At 32.9% G+C, this 22,860-nt stretch overlaps 1 protein-coding gene across 1 annotated transcript; it reads right to left on the bottom strand.

Annotated features, from left to right (window-relative positions):
• Nucleotides 1-4,368: 4,368 nt before the first annotated feature.
• LOC129228275 (prohormone-1-like) lies at nt 4,369-9,711 on the bottom strand. The gene is made up of 2 exons (XM_054862944.1): nt 9,544-9,711; nt 4,369-4,710 (listed from the first exon to the last, which is right to left on the bottom strand). The coding sequence occupies exons 1-2, from the start codon at nt 9,670-9,672 to the stop codon at nt 4,540-4,542; spliced, it is 300 nt and encodes a 99-aa protein (XP_054718919.1). The 5' UTR covers nt 9,673-9,711; the 3' UTR covers nt 4,369-4,539.
• Between the last annotated feature and the right edge of the window lie 13,149 nt (nt 9,712-22,860).

Below are 22,860 nucleotides of genomic sequence, written 5' to 3'. Positions count from 1 at the left end.
GTAGTTTATTCTGAAAACTTAGTTTTACAGCTGTTTCTTGAACTGTAATTGAATTTATTCCCTGTTCTGTTATTGCCGATAGCAAGACATTCCTTTTCTTCCATTTTAGTAGAATTCAATCGTTTGTCTCAGATCGCTTGTATTTATCGAATTTGATTTGTTGATTAAACCGGAATTTGTGTTTAATGTTTTTGTTCTACAAATTTCAATTGTTACACACATTTTGCAAAATTGTTATTATTTTTGTGCTTTAATGTTGTTAATTTGTTGTACTCTTACTAAATTTGACTTTTATTCCATTAATTTTCTCTCAAAATTACCCTAATTCCTGTCAACTTTACCTCTATGTTGATTTTGCTTGCAATGCGTCTTTTAACATTTCGCCTGTGACCTTATGGAGAAATCTCAAAGATATCACCAAGTTTGCATCATATTTTGGCGACTTGTATTTGACACCAAATTTGGCTAGAAATCGCCAAATGCCGTCAAGCTTGGCAACATTTCGATCCTAGCATGTAATCAAAGTACGTATTTCAAAACTAACATATAAATAGAGGCTCATGAATGACTCGAGTAACTTCAAGGGAAAAGTTTCTCAACATTTTTGCCCACACGGATCGATCAACATTGGAGAAAAAAATCGCGGACCGAGAAGGGGTTAAAAAAAACGAGAACTTAATAATAAGACTTTACAAATTTAAGTACAAATTTAATAGTGAAATTTTTAATGTAAAAATAAGTAATTCTTGTGATCATTATACACACGTAAATGAGCCTTTAAAAAGTCACAGAAAATTATAAAAATTAATTACAAAGTTTGGAGTAACTAGTTGCTCATTGAGGCATCAAGTTTAATGAATAAAACAATATAAATTCAGAAACTTGAACCATCGTTTAATTTCTGCAAGAAATACAATACAGGATTTTAAAGAAACTATTATTTTATTCACAAACATTATAAGCATAATACACTGAACAAGAGTTTTGCATCTAATAATAAAATTTGCGTAACATTTTGTCATGAAATAAGACAAACCATTTCAGTGAAGATCAATTTAGATTTAGTACAATGATTCATTATGCATCGTACAGAAATCAATGAATTGCATTAAGCTTTGGAATAAATACATTGACTTTTTGCCGTTTCGATTATAAATAATAATAAATCTATAGGTACGTAATGTCAAAGTTGTTTGAAAAGGCATTCTATTGTTTACCAAAACTCGGTGCGCTGAATTTTCATTTTAGTGATCTGAGAAATTGATAAAATAAGCAACAACTGCTGTTATTTTCTAAGATACTTAAACCTCATACGTATTTGATTATGAATACTTATGGATGTTTTCTATTATAATCAAGTAATAACTGATTCAAGTGATAAAATATTATGCGCATTTATTTTAACTTTTTTTGAAACAGATTTCTTACTGTTTTTCTCACTTCGAATATTTTACAAAAACTCATCACTTGAAAACTGATCGAAGTTAATCTCAAAAAGGAAAACAATGAATAACAAATTGTGTGTTAATTTTATTTAAAGATCGAAACTAATAACGGAATTAGATTTTATTTTAGTTCACATTGAACAAAGGTCTTTTAGAATCTTTTATCATGATACAAGCGTATGTATGCTTATGTACTTGCTTACGTATTTATATATGTATCTTTTTTGATTGAAAATTAATCCAGGTTCAATGTATTTCTATTTTGTTCTAGTACGCTGGAAATTATTCTTACATTATTCAGCAGTATTTGCGTGGGGCGATATGAATTTTAAAGCAATCCGAGATATGCACCCAAAGTTTGAAAATGAAATACGCCTAATTTTTTCTTTTTGTTTTTTTAATTACTTATGGTAATTCATGTTGATTTCAATATCTCTATTTCTTATTATTGGTTGATTCAACTGTAATCTCATTTTCTTTGAATTGATTTCTATTACAACAGCGAAATATTGTAATATAAGTACTAAAGGGCATTCAAAAGCTAATGATTTCCATCAATAATTTGCGTACTTTAGTCAAAAACGAATGAGGTTCCCAATTTCTTTAGATCTTACTATGTTTTAATGAATAAATAACTTAAAATAAGATTGTCTTTCATGTTTTTATTTCCATGCGATATGTTTAACTATTTAGTAGAAAATGTATGTTCAATACTAAAAGCAAACATTTATTTGAAAGCAGTTAATGCCAATTTAATTTTAATTTCCTTGTAAACACAAACCTTAGCGGTAAATAAAATGCCGGTTTTTTTTTTTTTTTTTTTCACTGGTGAACTCTTAACATATAATCATTATGTTTTCATTCATTGATGCTCAAATAAAATAACTAAATTTTTCAGCAGGTATCTGCATATTTTATCTTGGACATTGTATTTTACATTCATGTAAACGCTTGGGAAGAAGTATTCGAGTACAATCACGATTTTGTACCACTAACACAATAAATCATTGAAAATATTTACTTTTCTGATTGGTACTTAGCTTAAAATATGTACATGTACTTAGCTTAAAATGGATCACACAATTTATGCATAAATTACATAGCTCTAGAATACTTATGTTTTCCAGTAATTTAGGATGTTATATTCGATTGAAAGATTTAAAAACTAAGAAAAATACTCATTTATCAATATTGAAAAAAAATCAATGATTTTTTTTTTCTTTCAAAACGGGTTTGGGAGACCTTTATTTATTTTTCTATATGTTTTTAATACTTCGATAAATAATACAAGGAATATTTATTTTTTTAGCGAACTTCATAATGAACTTAAACTTAGTTGTTTACCAGTTGCAAAAATAAGTCAGTAACTAAATACAAAACCTAAAAAATATTGTTCACCACATCAGTTTCACTGAAATTAACTCTGGCTGATCTCTTTAAAATACATTTCAAACAACTATCACATTACTTTATCGAATTGTCAATCTGTTTCTCAAAGTGTAAAGTAAACTCAACAACAAAACTCAAGGGAAAAGATAGAAGCAGAAATAACACGAAGCAGTGATTAATATGAATACAAGATAAAAAACGAATTTCTCTCTCTCTCTCTCTCTAAATCAACTAACAACAATTCAGTCTAACTTTCTGAAAATGTATTTCAGAAACAATTATATAACACTCCTTGAACAATTTCTTCTCTTTTTTTTTCCTCGTAATTCAGAACGTAATAGAAACAGTAAAAACAGAACAAACACCAACAGAGCAGGTCACAATGTTGATGGGATGTCAAAACTGCATTTTGTTTCTGCGGCAGGGCACCATTGAAATTTGAAGCTTATTCCTTTAAAATTTTCCCTTAAACAACTTTCGTTACTAATATCAGTAATTTTATTAATTTTTGTTTTGATATTAAATATGAAAAAGGTTTAGGAAATGCAATTTTGAAGGAACAGCAAAGTTAAAGAGGAGAAGATTGATGCTCACACATAACAGAGAACAAATAACAATATTGGTACGAGATCAAAACTGTTTCTTTTTTTCTCTTCAGCAGTTTAACTCAGTGAGGTTGATTTCTTTGAAATTTTATCTCAAACAACTTTTATTTTAGACTATCAGTTCTTTTACTTAATTAATTTTAATAAAAAGTAAAAACAAATAAACAAGTAAATCCAGAACAAACAGTAAAGTTAAAGAGGAGAAGACTGCTTCTCACACAATAAGAATATTGATGCGAGATCAAAACTGATTTCAACTCTGCAACAATGTAATTAAGTTAAGCGGATTTCTTTCAAATGTTTTCTCAAATAATTTTCATCTCTTACTTTCATACATTTTATTTTTTTACAAGATATTAAATATGAAATACATAAATAAAAAGAATGTAGTTTTGACAAGCAGCAATTTTCAGAGTCAAAGATTGCTTCTCACTAATGACAAACAACAATATTGATATCATACTTTATCAAAACTGCTCTCTTTTTTTCTCTGCAAGTATGTAACTAATCTGATTTCTTTGAAATGTTATTTCAAACAATTTATTTCATTAATCAGTCTATCATTTATTATTTATTTTATAAACTATTTTATCATTTATTGCATTAACTGTTTTATTATTTATTATTTATTTCATCTTTATTTAATCATTTATCACTTTTTTCATCATTTTTTTTTTATTTATTAGTTATTTTCATCAATTATTTTATCCTTTATCATTTACTTTATCGATTATTTTTTCAATTATTATTTGTGTTCATCAATTATTTTATAATTTATAATTTATTTCATCAATTATTTTTTCAATTATTATTTATTTCATCAATTATTTTTTCAATTTTTATTTATTTCATCAATTATTTTATCATTTGTAATTTATTTGATAAATTTGATATTTTATCAATTATTATTTATTTCATCAATTGTTTCATCATTTATCATTTATTTGATAAATTATTTTATCACTTAGTTTTAATTTAGCTGGACATATAATCTGAAAAAAAGATGAAGTCCTCAACGAACAGCAAAAGTAAGAGAGGGGGTTTCTATTTCTAACTTCATCGTTCTCTAATTACCGCCAGAGTAGGTTCGATTCTCTTTCCTACCCAAAGCAGGAAACAGCGTTGAAGGCGCATTGTTTCCAGTAGGACGATCTTTTCCTGAGAAGTTCAGCCGCATAGTCGCCACCGCGGTTCCGCATCCTGTTCATCTGTCGGGCGAACAGGTAGTTCAGGACTGCGTTGTCGACAGGAGTATCTCCGTCTCCTCCCACCTGCTAGCGAAATAAAGTTAAGAGATTTAGGTGACTTTAGAGATTTAAGTGTTAATATGCCGTGGGAAAGAAAGAGGCAGTATCTGTAGAAATGAGTTTTCGAGATATTTGAAGAAACGTGTTTTGGATCCAATACTAACATAAGGGAAATGTTTGAATTAGACGTTTTTACTCCGCCTTTTTCAGCGAAAACCAAGTAAGCAGTCTTGTACAACACAGCTAACTTACAATGGATGACAAAAAAAAAAAAAAGGAAATTTTGCAGTTACTGCCATTTACCTGCCCATGGCAGTATTGTAGCATGACATGTATTTAAGGTTTTCATAGAAAAATTATTTAATTGTCTATTGTGCAGAAATAGTAAGAATTAAATATGTTGTATTTTATTTATATGTCTTCTTTCAGTTAATAATTAAAAGTGGTGCCTGTATTACGTTGTTTTTTGTTATGTATAATACTATATGTTATGTATCAATCCATGTCATATATCATATGTTTTAGAGGTGTTTTTGTTTAGATGTACCCTGTAGGAACTCAAATTGCTCATTGCAAAAAGAAATTGTATTTTACTTAAATAAATTTTCCAGAGACCCATACCAAACCGGTAAATCCAAAAAGGGTTGTATCTGGTTTTTTAATTTTTTTTTAATTATTATCTATTGTACTTGATCTTTATTGTACAACTGGCTTACTTCAGTTTCGCTGAAATAAAGCACGAAAAAAGTGTCAAATTCCAACATTTCCCTTTGTTGGTATATAACCCAAAACGCGTTTCCGTTTTTTTTTTTTAACAATTACCTAAAAAAGAACCTCCTTTCTGCAGATGCTGCCCTTTACTTTCCAACGGCAGAAAAAGACTTCAAAAGAGCCTGAAAAACTCAGTACTGCCTTGGGAAGGTACAGGACAGTATCTGCAAATTTTTCATTTTTTCTTGTTTCTTTTTGCACTTTTGTCATCTAATGTATTTTAGCTTTGTTGTACAACCTTGCATCTTCGATTTCCGATGAAAATAAAGCAAGGAAAAAAAGCGTCAAATTCATAATTACCCTACTGTTTCTATTGAATCCAAAACGTGTTTCTTCAAATATCTAAAAAAGCTCATTTCTGTCGATACTGCTCTTTACCCCCCCCCCCTGCACACGGCAGCAAAATACTTCGAAAGCAACTGTAAAACCATACACTTCATTCTGCTAGTTAAGCTAGAATTTTTTTTTCTTCTTTCTTTAAATACAAGTTGGCAGCACTATACTTTACTCCAGAATACTGATTTGATAATAATAAAATCTCTCTTCTCTCTCATACTATGATATTTCTTGCAATATAGTAAATATTGAAAGTCTTTTGATTTTATGAAACGAAAATTGGGAGATTTTAACTGTTTAAAAATTTTATTGTTATAGTAGCACTACTTTTATTAAAGTATTTTTCTTTTACTTTCATTTCTCACGTGTTTCAATGTTACCCAAAGTGTCAAAACAACTTCAAGCCATGTGAACAATTCACTTTAAAGGTTTTATCATAATTATTTCAGCTGCTGCAGTTTGAAAAAAAAATATTTGGGGAAACTCACCTTGGAGTTTGAAGGGGCGCGAAAACAAAAGTAATTTGAAACCTTTGAAACCATTTTACATTATATTTTCAATACAAACTACATATTTCTGGAAAAAGCTTCCCCCGCGTATGAACCTTCTCCCCCTCCCCTCCCCTTTCTTCAACTACACAACACTAATTATTCTCTATTTAAAAAATCAGTTTTATGCCAATATAAGTCGGGCAGTTGTAAATGGAGAAATTTTATTCAAAGTTAACACTGGCTGTAAATGAAAAAAAACAGCGTTTTTATAGCACGAATTTGCAATAAAATTTGAATTGCAAATTTGCGAATGTTTGCAGTTTAAATTCTAAATTTGATTGCAATAATTTGCTTTCTGCCTAGTTGCCCAATGACGGTCACCATTATATGAGAGAGCTAAAACAAAAATCGATGTTTTATAGCACGAATTTTCAATAAACTTTGAATTGCAAATTTGCACATTCTTGCAATTCAAAATTTAAACTTGATGATAGGAATTTGATTTCTGCCTAGCTGATCAATGCTGCTCACCAATAAGTAAGAAAGCTTAAAATTACTAAGAGGGTTGGGTATTTTTCTTTTACTTTCATTTCTCACGTGTTTCAATGTTACCCAAAGTGTCAAAACAACTTCAAGCCATGTGAACAATTCACTTTAAAGGTTTTATCATTATTATTTCAGCTGCTGCAGTTTGAAAAAAAAATATTTAAATTACTAAGAGGGTTGGGTTCAAACAAGAACAGTGCTGCCGATCGGCATAAAACTTATTGAATGGCAACATTCTTACTTAATCCGAGTCTTTTTAATTATTTCTGAATTCACTAAATGTGCCATGAAATTTATAGTTCATGTTTCCGGTAGCAGAAATAGTGTGATGCTGCAATGCATGTCGCAGATTCTTGAAAAAGTCTGCAGACTGTTTCTCAGTAGGGGCGAGAAAAAAAATTTAATTTAAATAATCTTACGTTTTTGCGAGTGGAATGAGGAGGGATATTTAACTACTGGTAACATGTTCTTATAGTTTTCTCTGAAGATTCTTATTTTTAAGCATTTTGCTGATTTAGATTTTATGATTAATCTAATGTCGGTTCATCTTGCAGACTATTTTTGCGTTTTTAATCTGCGTCTCAGATTTCTGAAAGACATTCTTTGGTCGAAATCACGTGGATCTAGTAGTCAAATTTTATCAGAGTAAAAATAGTACTGTCATTACTTTTATTTTTTAATGGTGTTTTCCGGGTAAGAGTAAAAGAATATGAGCTGTAAATATCTTTTCCGGCATCTCGAACCTGGTTTTATCTGCAATAGTTCGTTCCGAATGACTTAAAATGCTGCAATTCTATAGTACCTTGAAAATAAGAGAATTTTTTTTAAAAATAAATCACTTCTTTTTCTCACGCTCTCTCCCCGTCTTTCGTTCTTTTATAACCATAAATAAAGTCATATAAATGGCTTTATTTCCTTTCATTTTATTTTATTATGTTTATAACTATTTTGTTTTATAACTTTTACCCTTATTTTATTTTATAATTATTAGTTTCATCTATTTATTTATTTATTTATTTTCATTTTTTTTATCATTTTTATTATTTTTTATTCATTATTTGTTTATTTATTTGCTTATTTACTTTCTCCCCTCCCCTTTTTTTTAATCAAGAAATCTAGTAGACTCCCTCTAACTGAACACTCTCTAAAATGAGCCCCCCGATATTCTGAACACATTTTAATGGTCCCGCGGAGTACATATTCCGTCTCCCTCTATAATGAACACCCCTATAATCTGAAGACTTTTGCTCGGTCCCATGAGTGTTCAGAACCCCAGAGATGGAATCTTCTGTATTATCTTTAGAACAGTTGCTTAATCAGTTACTGTACTGAATAGTAAGTTAATTGTATGTTTTAAAAACATTTTCAGGGGTTGTACTAAGGAGATATTTCCTAAAAAATAGAGACGTTTTTATGTTAAAACTGTCTTTCTATTTTCTTAAATCTTTAGCTTGAATTTTTCTGTTCAATGCACATTCAGCAGAGTACTCATTTTGCTTTACTCACCTTTTTTTTTAAAATAATAATTCTTTAAATTGGAAGTATCTTTTTAAAGACCTTTAAAAAAGTATTTTTCTTAGTACAATGAAAGTCTACAATGTAATATTACTGGTATTTTTCACCCTAAATATTTTAAATCAATATAGAATGCCTAGTTATTCAAAATAGTTCATGAAAATGTACAATAAATTCAATAAGTTTTAAATTTTAGCAGTCATTTTTAAAATGTTACGTTAGTCACATGCAAACTGTTACGTAGTCACAGCTCAAATGTTACGTTAGTCACACTAATTTTTTTATGTCAATAAAAATTATAAATGTTTTGCATTTTTTAAGTAGATATGACAAAGATGTAAGAAAATGAAAAGTGCTATTTGGTTCAATCATCTGGTTTAGTTTTTAAACAGAAAATAGTACATTTTCGTGACTAACGTTACGTAAATATCTTCAGTGGATGATCAAACTAATTAAAATACTTATTTTATAATGTATGCAAAAAGAACAGTCAATTTTATCGGGCCAACATCTAATCTTTTAGAATAAACATAGTTCTTTCAAAAAATAGCAAATATTTTTACATTACGTAAGAAAACTTAGACGCTCGTTTTTGCGTATGCTAAGCCTTTTCTACAACCTCGCACGCTTAGAGCCAGAAGAAAAACACCGAATGAAATTTTCGCGAACTGTTATTGGATTTATGTACTAAAAAGTATGCTGAGTGAAATGATGCGTCCCAATTAGGGCTTTGTGGAAAAAGAAATTTCTGAGCTGAGGTTGACATTTCTATGGAATGACCCTAACTGAAGAAAGTCTTATAAAAAAATTAGTATTCTATTACCATGGGATAATATTTTTAATTATAGTATTACAACATGGTCCTTTATTGAATTTTTCTTTTCCCACTTGTGCTTTTTTCATACGCTAAATATTTTGGAAAATTTAGTTGACACTGAATCGAAAAACTTGTGATTATATTGCCCTATTGATCTTCAAAATTGAATAAAATAATGGGCCCAACCTTCAATTATCTTTACGTCAAAAGAGCACAGTCTTGTTAAAGCCTAATCTTGCAGGACTGATAAGTTATATTTTGGATGTTAGCATCAGATAAAGAACCTACTTTGTTTACCAATTTACACTTTGATTGAATCATATAGAAAGTATTGCTTGTGTCAGAAGATGAAATTATGCTCTAAGAATACAATTTACTTACTTCCATGTCATTTGCGTAAAGTGCTTTGTCAGCCGATCCCAAAACTTTAGCATTAACTTTAGCCATCATACCAAATATCAAAATTCCACTGAGCAACAGTATTGCTGCACTTTTGACGCATGGTACCATGTCTCTAACGGTTCTGGTCGCACACCAATTTCTGAAATGAAAAAAATATTTTCTCAATTTAACTTTCTAAAACTTTTAACTATGTATGTGTACGTATACACTGGTGAACCAAACTGAAGGACGGATGTTATTTTTAACAATTTTACTTATAAATGTGGCTGTAAATTTAAATAACTGTAGGATATACATCGTTTTGTGTGAAATTAAAGCAAATTTTATGTTTCCGCATGAACTTGACCCAAAAGCAGATAGGGTGATGTGTGCCAGAAATAGACCACTGGAGCTGTAAAATGTAAGGAAGAATAATTACGTAGCAGAATATGGGGCAAAGTGAAATGGTGAAATATTTACTCCGCTTTTAGTGCCACTTACCTAGTAATATTTTAACTATGTAGCAATATATGTAGTCTGTTCCAGTCAAGAAAAAATTACCTCTGAAAATCAAAGCATATGATAATACAAGCAATTTTCAAAAATTGGTACTCAAATTGTACTACAATAAAACCTGTCTACAACTACTGTTGGGACCTAAAAAAAATATCTTAATAGACAGTTATCGTTATAGACAGTTTGATTATTCATGCTGACATTTTGCTTTGGCCAAAAAAAAATATATTGTTATAGACAGGTTATCGTTACACTGTAAAAAAATTCCGAAACGTTACTGGTTATTTCTGTGGAACGTCTCGGGATTTCACACGTTTTCACCTATTTCCCCGTAAAAACAAGTATCTTCACAAAAAAGTTTCCTGAATCGACTTTTTACTGTTGTGGAAAATATTTTTAGCAACCAGTTTAAAGATTTAATGAGCGTGTTTATTAAGTGTATCGGCCTAGGTTGACTAAGCTCCCGATGAGAGCAAAGAAGTCAATGGATAGCTACAGCTTTGCAAGGCAGGAATTGCAGGCACGAGCTATGCTTGGTTCCCTCTTGCATAGCTGTGGTCGCTGTGATTTTTATGGAGCCTTCTTGGTAAATCAGGAAGGTTCTAGTTAATTACACTAAACCTACTTAATATGCCTAGAAGGTTCTAGAGACATGACTGACTTTAACAGGGGAGATTTGACACTTCTTCAGAAAGTTTCAAGGTTATTTTCAGAAAGGTTACTGACTTTCAGCGGAAAACGTTCCTGGTTTTTCCAAGATATGTTACTGGAAGAAATTAGGCACATCAGCTGCCTATTATTTTCCAGGAACGTTTCTGAATCGTTTTTACAGTGTACAGACAGTATCGTTATACACAAGTTTTACTGTGTTTTGTTGTAAAAAAAATGATTTTGATATTATCAAATGGTATGGTTCTTGCTATTAACATTTTAAACATTAATTGGGACCTTTTAATATTCAGTACAAAAATCATTTAGTTAATATTTAGCTGATTTGTATTTTTCATATTTTTCACAATGAGTCAAGTGCATGCGGGGCAAAATGGATGGGGCAAAGTGAAATTAGTTTATTTCAGTTTTTCATTCAAATCATTTACTAAATCCAAGCCTAATCTGACCTAAAGTCGAAGATCAAAGCTTCTATCTCAATTTAAAAAAAACAGTTAAAAAGCATTTTAATTCGAGTTCGAAAATCTCCCCTCCATTTAAGATATTCACGTTTTATTTTGTTGCCTTGGTTACGTCTTGTAGCTCCTTCGTTTGTTGCTTTTTCCTTGTTTTAGTTTTTAATTTTTCAAAGCATTTTATTTAATAGCGTTCCACAGCCCTTTTACGTTAATTATAACAGACAAATAATGTCTTTTAGTTCAGGGAAAATCCACGCGTGACAGAATGACATTTTTAATGAAATACAAAAAAAAATTAAGTGATTGCAGTGAAATTATTTTTTTAATGGCATTTGTTTGCTGCACTTCATGGTTAACAATCAAAATATGAAAAGAAAATAGAAGAAATATATTTTTTATTGTTTTCTTTCTTCCAATATTTATACTATTTTTTATTTCGTGACGAAATGACGTTTCCGTAAACCAAGCATTTGGACTTCTTCGTACAAAACAAAATTCCTGAGAATTATGTATTAATTCAATTTTTAACTGATGAATACTTGTAATTAAGAAAAGTAACAGTAAGACGCAGTTAATTTGAAAAAAAAAATCATGCATTGGGTAAAAATGATTAAAGTTTATGTTTTGGAAGGAATAACAAGAATTTTTAATTTCCATTCACTATAATAAAAGTGACCATATACTGTTTAATTAAAAAACTAAGTTTATTAATTTGACTCATATAACATTACTTAATACAGTATAATGTGTAAAGTAAATTTGTGAAAAAATAAATTTTGCTTTGGTTGGTATTTTTCATGGAATTGTCCTACACCAAAATTGGAAGTTCAATGAAAAGGCATTTTTCTTCAATGATTGAATAAAAGTCGCGTTTCTTTTTGGTAGGAATACATGCACGGTTTTTAGCTGATCGATATTTAATAGGGAAATGTATTTTCTTTTCTTTATCTTTATCTTTATCTTCTTTATCTTTACTAATAATAAAGCTGAATTTCCTCTGTCCGGATCTCTGTCTGTCAGGATCCCTGTGACACGCATAGCGCCTAGACCGTTCGGCCGATTTTCATGAAATCTTTATCTTTATCTTTATCTTTTTACTAATAATAAAGCTGAATGTCCTCTGTCCGGATCTCTGTCTGTCAGGATCCCTGTGACACGCATAGCGCCTAGACCGTTCGGCCGATTTTCATGAAATCTTTATCTATATCTTTTTACTAATAAAAAAGCTGAATGTCCTCTGTCCGGATCTCTGTCTGTCAGGATCTCTGTGACGCGCATAGCGCCTAGACCGTTCGGCCGATTTTCATGAAATTTTTCGCAAAGTTTGTTTGTATCATGGGGTGTGCACCTCTAAGCGATTTTTCAAAATTTCGATGTGGTTCTGTCTGTTCGGATCTCTGTCTTTCAGGATCTCTGTGACGCGCATAGCGCCTAGACCCTTCGGCCGATTTTTATGAAATTTCGCACAAAGTTAGTTTGTAGCATGGGGGAGTGCACCTCGAAGCAATTTTTCAAAAATTCGATTTTGTTCTTTTTCTATTTCAATTTTAAGAACATTTTCCGGAGCAAAATTATCATAAGATGGACTAGTAAATTACGAAATTATCATGATGTCGACTGTGAGAGCGAATGAACATAGCCAATAGGGAAGTTTTCGATTTTTCAATTTTATTTTTATATGATAGAGTAACATGTATGAACATCATAGGTGAAAAAATTTTTGCGATACGATAAGTAGTTTTTTTTAAAATTAATTTAAAGTTCAAGCGCTTGTGACGTCAAATGGCATAGGAAGTGACGTCATGCGCTCTTCCGATAAGGGAGAAGCCGAAGGGAATGCAGTTGGCTTCGAAGACAAAACGTAAAAGTCATATCTGCTCGCAATTAACTCCTCGCGTTTCTGGAACATTAAATCTCTCATCCTCTCGGAAATATTCGAATATCATCATTGATGTTACTTGAGGAAGATTATTTAGAGTGTGCTTTAACGAATCCGGCCTCCATAGTGTGTTCAAAAGGATTATTGAATTCCTAAAAAATAAAAATATCAGTGCGCTCAAGATGTCCGTACGAAAAGAAGGAATCTTCGGCGGAAGGCAGCCCATTAGTGCCCTGTGACGTAAGCTCGTGACGTTTCAGAAGAGCGCACTTTTACGCGTGGATTTTTTTAAATTCATTAAAAATCAATCACGGTGTTATAAAATTCGGCGATGGTGAATTTTTTAGTTTTGAGGTTCAATTAACAATATCCAATAGTCAAAATATGAACATTTAATAGGTTGCAACTTCCCTATTGGCGAGAAATTCGTCATCCATTATTTGTAAATATACAGGCGAACCGAATGACCTCTTAATTTTCAACTACGGGCAAAGCCGTGCGGGTACCACTAGTAATAAATATTTTTTTATCAGGGAGGAGGGAAAGTGGTTGTGACTTTAACACATACTTCAATTAAATTCCTTTTTTCTTTGCGAGGAGCACGGGTTTTAAGTATTTCAATTGAATTCTTCTTTGAGTAAGGGTTTTTTCACTTAATATTGATTTAACAAATAAGATTGTTTATTGTCGTCACTTTGGGCTATGCCTGACGTTTGTCAAAATCTATTGTCTCTGTGATTGGTAGATAGCGAGCCACGTGATCCTTTGCTGCGTGTCCAACCAACTGCATTCGCTCGAATTAAGTACTATCGTCTGCTTGCTTTGCATGTATAAATGTAATGTTTATTTTTTTTATTATTTTTTTAATTTTTATATTTTTAGAAGATAAATTTAAAGTTGGTAATATTTTTTATTCATTGCTTTTTCTGTTGGCAATTTCTATCAGATTGGACGGTTACAAGTTATTATTGTATTATTTAACTTTAAACGCTTAGCTACGGTGGTTTTGAATGATATTAAATCGCATTTAAATTGGTTGATTTTTTTTTCTTTGTAAGAGGGAGTTTTGACGGGCAGTTGTCATCACTATATCAGGATTTTTATTTACTTCATTGTATGCGCTTGGAGTTTAGGTAAAATTATTAGGTGTGCATATTTAAATAGCGAAACAGAATCTTCGTTTTTTATTTTGGAGTGGAAAAAAATTACGTACGCTAAAATAAGCGGTTTTTTTTTTTTTTTTTTTTTATAGAGCAAGAGCACTGATGTGCGGGTATAGCTAGTCATTTAATAACAAACCATTCATGTTGGGATAAAGGCGTGGTCAACCACTAGCTGTCTAAATGCCTAAAAATGTTATCAGCGACCAAAACTGACAATTAATTAATTTATGTTTCTTTTGAAGCTTTTTTCCTCAAAATCAAAGTGATTCCAAAAACATATTTCTTAAGATAAAATATGATGGAACTTTTATTCAGAAAAACCTATTTTTGCCAGTAATTGACCAGTGCGGTTAATTCACAACTGTTCTTAATCAACCACTAAATAACTGCATATAATCGACATATTACTACACTTTAAAATTGATTTTTTGCCATAAAAAGCATCCATTATTAGTAGGGAATACATTCTGGGTAGTCGAGAGGGTACGTCAGCCAAGTCGAAAAACAGGGCCCGGCCTGTGAAGGGGCCCGGCTCAGAATTGGAATAGAGTGGGTTGGAGAGGGTAAGGTTACAGGAGGGGGACTAAGCGTTAAAATTGACATAGTTCCCGCCTTTGTTACTACTATTAAATATTGTTTTCTAAAAATTCTTTATTAGTAATGTTTCAATACTTTGGCATTATATTAACATCTACGGTGACTAGATTCGGTTCCTGCGGCGACTCACATGCTGGATCATAATACAACAAGGGGTTGAACTGTGAGACTTGGCAAATCCGAATTCTACTTTAAATGCGAAATATATCGAATATATACAGTGGCTCCCAAAAGTGTTCGTACACTTTGAAATTTTTTAGCAAAACCAAAATAACGCGGAACTGAACTCAAATATGAAGTCCAATATTTTTTCACATCATTTCTATGTCATTCTAAATAAAACCTTGTAGTTTTTTTTTTTTTTTTTTCAAAATATTGACGTATCTTCTTTTTAAAATAGGCCAAAAAACGAAGAGACAGAGAAATAATACACCGCAAAAGTCATCGTACACTCAATTATTTTCGAATTCATGATTAAAATTACCTATCTGTCGTTTTATTATTATTTTTGCACTGGGTTGACCCTTAAAAGTCATTTGGCTTCATTGTTTTGTTTATTTATTCCTTAATATTATGCTTACTTTAAAATGGCTGGTATTCGTAAAAAACCACAAACACCAATCAAAATTTGAATTTTTTCCTCACAGTAGCAGTACATTGGTTTGAAATGTCTCTAAATTAGTTAATTTATTCCATTCTATAGTAAAGTGCTGGATAAAATGCTTTAAAGAAAAGAATGGGACCGAAAACAAGGTAAGAAAAGGTCAACCGGCAAAGTTTAGTGATGGGCATAATCGAGATCTCGGGAATCGAGTACTTCTGATAATCGAGTGATTGATAATCGAGATCTTTTTAAGTCGATCACTCGAGTGATTGATAATCGAGATCTTTTGAAATCGAGAACTCGAGTGATTGACTTCTCGAGATCTTCCGAATCGAGTACTCGAGCGATTGACTTCTCGAGATCTTTGAAATCGAGTACTCGAGCGATTGACTTCTCGAGATCTTTTGAATCGAGTACTCGAGCGATTGACTTCTCGAGATCTTTTGAATCGAGTACTCGAGCGACTGACTTCTCGAGATCTTTTGAATCGAGATCTCGAGATGTTTTAAATCGAGATCTCGAGATGTTTCAAATCGAGATCTCGAGACGTTTGAATCGAGTACTCGAGTAGCTCATTCTCTGAGCTTTTCCAAAATTGAGTTGACTGCTACGGGGGTGCCCACTAAAAGGTGGTAGGGCATGGCGCAGCCTGTGCAACTAAAATTTTTAGAGCCGGTTTTTTGAGAAGGTTTTTTTAATCTCATTTTCGAAAGGGGGGAGGGGATCCATGGCGCAGCCTGCGAAACCGAAATTTTTAGAAGCGGTTTTTTTAGAGTTTTTTTTTTTTTTAATCTCATTTCGGGAGGGGGGGGGGAGCTCTTTCTAGACGGATGCTCCGCAACATTTGAGATGGTGCGCCATCGCCCTGCGAAAAAGGGGAGGTGGACTTCAGTTGAATTCCCGAGTTGTTTTGGCAGGGGTGCGCTCGAGAAGGGAATGTGACATTTAGCCTACCATTTAGGGGTATAATAAGGGGTGAACCGTCCTGGCTTTTAGAAGTTTTAGGTTAAGTTGAGGGGGGGTATTGACACCCCCCTTTTAGAAGGGGAATCAATATCACTCCCCCCAAATTCCATGAAAAATTCTAGTTTTTACATTTAAGTGGGTTTAGTTTTTCGTTGTTTTCCGATAAAATTAGCAGATACTCCTTTGTCCCCTTACCCTCCGGTAAAGTTCGAAATGCAAGCTTGTTTTAGGGGGTCGATTCGATAGATTTTAGTCTTCATTTTGGGGTCGCAATCCTTGGAGGATGCAGGTTCGACTAGATTCCCTGTTAGCTTGTCAGAAACTAGGAGCTCGGCATTTGGGCGACTGAGTGATTTATTCGAACGGTTATGCATTTAAACTAATGATTTTCAGTTATCACGTGATTATTTCGAATTGTGGTTTCGGACCGTTCGGACTCTCAAACACGAAGTTAATAATGTAAACAAGTAGGGGAATAGTTGGTCTGCGCAAAAGTACTTATTTTTTCCTAGTTTATAGCTTTGCTTTTTTTTTTTTTTTTTTGATGTTCTTGTTGAGAGCAGTTGAGTATATTTATCTGATTAATACATGAGGAGGGAGGGTAAAATATTTCTGATTGCGTTTTCCAGAGGATTGGGATTCCCGACGCATTGAAAAGTGTACAAGTGTGACTTGAAGTTCATGATTATTTTTTTTCTTTCTTGATCCGCTCTTTTTTATTTTTCTTTTTCATTCGTCGACTTTAGGAATATGCAATAACAGTAAAAGTGTTGGGAGTGAAGTTGAAATGTTTCTGAGTGCATTAAAAAGAAATATTGAAGTTTGTCGTGTGGGATTAATTTTAGCTTCCACTCTTCGGCCCAATTTTTAAATAAAAATTACATTTTATACAGATTGTTTTTCTTTTTTTTGAAATTCCATACGCAAGATATTTGTGACTTCTTGTGTGTGTAGCATTTATTTTCGCGTGGGTAGTTAAATTTAAGTATTTTGCTTGTTTTACTCGCTTCTGTTTATGTCATATTCCTTATAGTTTCGTAAATGTTGATTAGTATATTATTTACTCAACTTAAAAATTTTCAGTCAATTAATGTGCTGATTTTGTGTTTTTTTTTTTTTTTTTTTTTTGTAAAGTTGAGGCAAAACTGCTGAAAATGCTTAGGCTCGCAACGGTCCATTTCGGAACTTAAGGTTACGTAGCTACGTTTCATTTTCCGTGCGCTGGTCCTCAAATAGGTTGAAATTGATTGTCAAGTTTCCTTAAAAAGCAAATTACGTATTCGGTTTTCAAATCATCCGAGATGCTCGATAACCGAGCATTCCACAACAAACAATATATTATACAAGAGAGAGCGCGGGGGAGGGGGGTAAATGGCGCAGACCGCACCATTGAAGTTTTGAAGAGGAGAGGGTAACTTAAGTGGGCTTTAATTTATTTTAGGGGGTTCAACGTCGCATTTGAGGGATGAGTGTCATCGTCATGGGGGGGGGCACCACTGAATTATAAACACCTTGCGTTAAAACATTTCATAAACGTTTTACATGGCTGTCACAGCGTTAACAATCGCTTTAAAACGTTTACTCAACAAAGTGTGCTCTCTGAGTAACCCCATTAGAAAAAAAGCAGAAGCAAATATTTGATTCAATAACTTTATAGAATGACAGGGGTGACACATTTGAGAAGCAATTATTTGATTCTAAAACCTTATAGAATGACAGGGGTGTCCGTCCGTCCCCTGTGCGAGCTTTTTATGACAATCCCCCCTCTCCCAAGAAACGATAATCCGAAAAAGGGCTAAGACTACATTAAATTTTCAATTACACGGTTTGTACCATACCGGTCAAGGGCGCCCATATGCAAAATTTTAAGGGGGGGGGGGCTCAGATATTTTCTCATTGGTTTAATAGGATATTTTCTCCATAGAAACCGATTTCAGTACAGATTAGAGTTATTAAAATTTGACATTTTTAATAACTTATTGATTAATTGCTGGAGAAGAAATGATTTTACATTTTTGCAAAAAAAAAAAAAGTACTAAAAGCAAGGATGTCCTAATTTCAAAGAAGGGGGAGGGGGCTTGAGCCCCCACTTTGCCCCCCCCCCTATATAGAAGCCCTTGATACCGGTTTAATATATTTTTAAGTTTAACAACTCTCAAGTTTAAACATGCTAGTGTCGCCCAACGACTTGCCCATATTATCATTATCCCTCACTTTTTAATAAAAATTGTACAGACGTATGTATTTAATCTTAATAACTGTCAAGTTCAAAACAGTATGGAAAGCGTTTCTCTATCCTTTGCTTCAAGATTTCACCACCGAATCACACCAGGGGCGGATACAGAAAACCATTTGAAGGGGGGTGGGGGTCATGCTGAAGAAAGCCCTCCCCCATGAACGAAATTCCCGTTTTAAGTACGAAAAAATTCTGAAACTTTTTTGGGGGTCAATAAAAAGCCCCAAATCGGTCAGGAATAAGGCACATAATTGGGGATAAACGTTGCAAATTAATTTCATAAGCAATGAAACAAAGTACATAGTAGTTCAAATATTTTCTTTGAAAAATAATTGATGTATTGAAAAGATAAAATACTGTCATAGTTTGCATTTTATGCATAAATTATTTGAACACAATGTGTACGGATACTATTCTCGAGAGTTCAGGGGGGGGTTAGGACCCCCACGACCCTCCATTGTATCCGCCACTCACACAACACATGCCCCTCCGTAAATTTGCTCATATGATAATTAACAATTTTCGTTCTAAAAATATCGTACGATTATTAAGGAATCTCTCAATTATCAAAAATTCGAAGCCAAACATTCAACTATTACCCCATTCGAATAAAGCAAGAGAAAAGCAATCATTCGATTTTAAAAATCATTCCAAATCTATCCATTTCAAGAGCAAATAGCACCACCTATGAAGCTCTTCCCCCAAGAGCAATACCCCCAAAAGAGACAAAATCCCCTAAAAATTACAATCCCGCAGTTTACGTCAAAACTCCCCCCCCCCTCCTCCCCTCTTATTTGCACCCATAGGAATGAATTACACGAGAAGTTAACCACTTGTTTTATTAAGAAATAACTAAGTACCTTTGTGCCGAGAAGTAACATGAAATAACAAACGTTTTGTATCCCAAATATACAGAGTACTGCAGAAACGTGTTTTGGAGTTTTAAGGTACCCTTTTTTCAACAAAATAGTAAGCTTTTACATATAAGGGGCCATTCCTTTGTTACATATGGATGATTTTGGCCATTTTTGACCCCCTTCCCCCCATGTAAGGGTACGTAAGATTTTTTAAACCCCTCCCCCCTATTCTTACGTAAGATTCCATTTCGTTTTTAGAAATAATGAAATAACTAATCTAATATCACTGGAATCGAAATTTAATTCACTATTATCAAATTAAACCTTTTTGCGTGAAGAAATATTTACTAAATGTTGGAATCTAGACTGAATGTGTTTTCGACATTTTTTTGTATGTGATGCGATAGTAGTTTAAAATAAAACATGCCATACGTAGTGCAATTCTTTTATTATGTTTTACATAATTAATTTTTCGTAAAACAAATAAAAAAGTCATCCTAATACGTTTTTATTTTCCAGACGCAAATGAAACATCGGCTTGGAAACTACTGCTTAAGAATGCGTTTGAACCCCTCTCTCCCCCAAAGTATGCAGACATATTTCCACCCCCACCCCCACGGGACCCATACGTAATTAATGAATGGTCCGTAAAGACATCCAGTAATGTCCTTATATCCACAATCCCACTATTTTGCGTTGAAAAAAGGGTTCCTTGAAACCCCGAAACACGTGTCTGCAGTGATCTGTATATTTGGGCTCTAAAACGTTTGTTATTGCCTATTACACTTGTATCATTACCCAATCGTATAGTCGAAAGTGAACGTAAGGGGGAAGACGTCCCCTCAGGTTTTCAACTTAAGTATTCCCCCTTTTTACCTGAACTATAATTTTAATGCCTCTCAAGTTAGAACCTTATATAAGCGCCTCCAACCTTTACTTCCACCACCGGGAGACACAACACTTGTCTCCTACAGACCCGTCCATGTGTTTATTCATTAACACCTTTCGCTCAAAACCTATCATTAGACTACCAAGCATCCCCAAAGAATCATTTGATAATCAAGCATTCAACAGTGTACATTCGATTATAACACTATTCGAATGAAACATTCGAAAGGCAGTTATTTGATTGTAATACCATTTAGATCGCAAGGGGATCTATTCCTCAAGTGTGCTGGCACACTTTTTAAAATTAGGGATCCTCTCTCCCCCTCAAGAAGGACACTCCCTAAAAAAGTCTAACGTCCATTAGGAATTTCAATGGCTCAGTCTGCGCAATGACCCACCTCCCCTGTGGGTTCCTCAGCGCAGCCCGTCTTTCTGGGGGAAGGGTTAAAAGGTTTCAATGCAAATTTTTTCGGAAGACAGAAAAAAACCATGCTCATTCATAAGTAAAATCATTAACTTTTCAAAGTCAGCCCTTTGACCGCCTAAATGACGGATCCGCCCCTGCAACTAAAACACTTCAGAAGCAAGGGTGCTCACCCGCCCTGAGGTCAAGCCCCCCCCCCACCCTCAATATCGCAGAGATCTCCCCCAACAAATGAGAAAAATACCCCTTAAAACACCCCCCTAAAAATGTCAATAGCACAGTCTGCGCCATGACCCCCCCCCCTCCATAGGTGGGCACCCTTGTCAGAAGTCAACTATATTGAGAGGTTCATTCGATTATCAAATCGATCGAAGAATAACACTGCTCGAGTGATTGACATCTCGAGAACTCAATATCTCGAGAACTCAACATCTCGAGAACTCAACATCTCGAGAAGTTCAAAGCGAGAACTCGAGCAGTTGATCGCTCGAGAACTCGGAAAGTGACAATCGAGAACTCGAGAAGTTCATCGCTCGAGAACTCGAAAAGTGATAATCGAGTACTCGAGAACTCAAGAAGTGATAATCGAGAACTCGAGATACGATAATCGAGAACTCGTGGTAATCGAGTTCTCGAATGATCTTGAATAATCGAGTAATTCGATTATGAGAACTCGATTATGCCCATCACTAGCAAAGTTGACAAAGCGTGACCGAAGATTTACAGTTAAAAAATTTATGAAAAATACACATTTGAGTGCTGTAAAAATTCCTGCAGAGTTAAATGAAAATTTTTACATTTAATTTTCACCTAAATATATTAGTTTTCGCCAAGTTTTCTTATTAGCTGGATTAAACGGGACCTCTTCTCGCCGAAATTTTCTTGGCCGTGCGAAAAACAGAAAGCTCACGCTTATCGTCGCAAAATCAATGATAAATAAGCTCAAAATGTTTCGGGATTACGTCTTACTTACAGTTAAAAATGAATTCAACATTTTTGGTTAAATTGTTGTATAATTGTAAATCGAAAAAAGAATAGGAACTTAATCTTAAGAACATGTACTAGTTAATCAGGACGGTGAAGGTGTTCTTGTGTGAGGGTGCACATCAGTATCAGGACTTACTAGTTTGGAATTTTTGATGAAATAACAAATCATGCTGTTCATTTAAATATTTTAAAAAACTATTTTAAACTTTTAGCTAAAAATTTGGTTATCGGAAAAAACTTTGTTTTTTATCAAGATAACGGGAAGAAGCACACGGTTTTCAAAGTTTGCGTCTAGTGTCTCAAAAATTGTCCTTAAGTTTAGAAATTACCTCTTCAATCTCCATATTTGAACTTAATGCAACATATTTAGAGATATCTGGAGGCTAGATTACGAAAATACAGCTTTGAAACGAAAATAGAGCTAGAAACAGCAAAACTCGAAGTGTGGTTAAACACTTACTCAGAAATTACGCAAAAAAAAATATAAAATAAAATAAAGTAAAATAAAATATATTCCCAGACGTTTAAAAGGTGTTGTTGATACTGCATGATATTCTACTAAATTTTAACTTTGTGAAAAGTTAGATTATTCAGTAATGTATACACATTTTTTAAAGTGTACGAAGACTTTTGTGAGATAAAATTTCTGGCACTTTTTGGTTTTTGATTTTTAAAAAATTAAGTTTAGATATTTTTTTAAAAAATGTCATGTAGTTTTGTTGAAAATTGATCATAGATCTTATAATTAAATACCCATTCCGAAATTTAAATTCTAACCAATGGATAGGGTAATATTCCATTGAAAGTAGGAGGTGTACGAACACTTTTGGGAGCTAGTGTATATATATTTTTTTCAAAATTTTAGGGGTTTTAAACGATATGTTATAGAGAATTAGGTGGAATAAAGTGTTGTCTTATTATTGTAAATCTGGTTGACTTTAAAAAGTTTAAAATTATGACCTGGAAAAGTGTATCAAGCAACACAACTTTCCTCCATAGGTAATTTAATAAATAAATAACCTAACATATTTTCGTTGATAAAAGAATATGCATACTCAATAAATATTTAGGTA

This window comes from Uloborus diversus, chromosome 8 (assembly GCF_026930045.1).
Source record: "Uloborus diversus isolate 005 chromosome 8, Udiv.v.3.1, whole genome shotgun sequence".
Lineage (NCBI taxonomy): Eukaryota > Metazoa > Arthropoda > Arachnida > Araneae > Uloboridae > Uloborus > Uloborus diversus.
The sequence above is the reverse complement of the archived record's forward strand: the minus strand, read 5'-3'. Positions and strand labels throughout refer to the sequence as shown.

Coding starts and splice junctions, on each gene's coding strand:
- LOC129228275 (XM_054862944.1), bottom strand. CDS start 9,672: ATGGTACCATGCGTCAAAAGTGCAGCAATACTGTTGCTCAGTGGAATT. Junction 4,711..9,543: donor TTTACGCAAATGACATGGAA/GTAAGTAAATTG, acceptor TTTCGCTAGCAG/GTGGGAGGAGACGGAGATAC.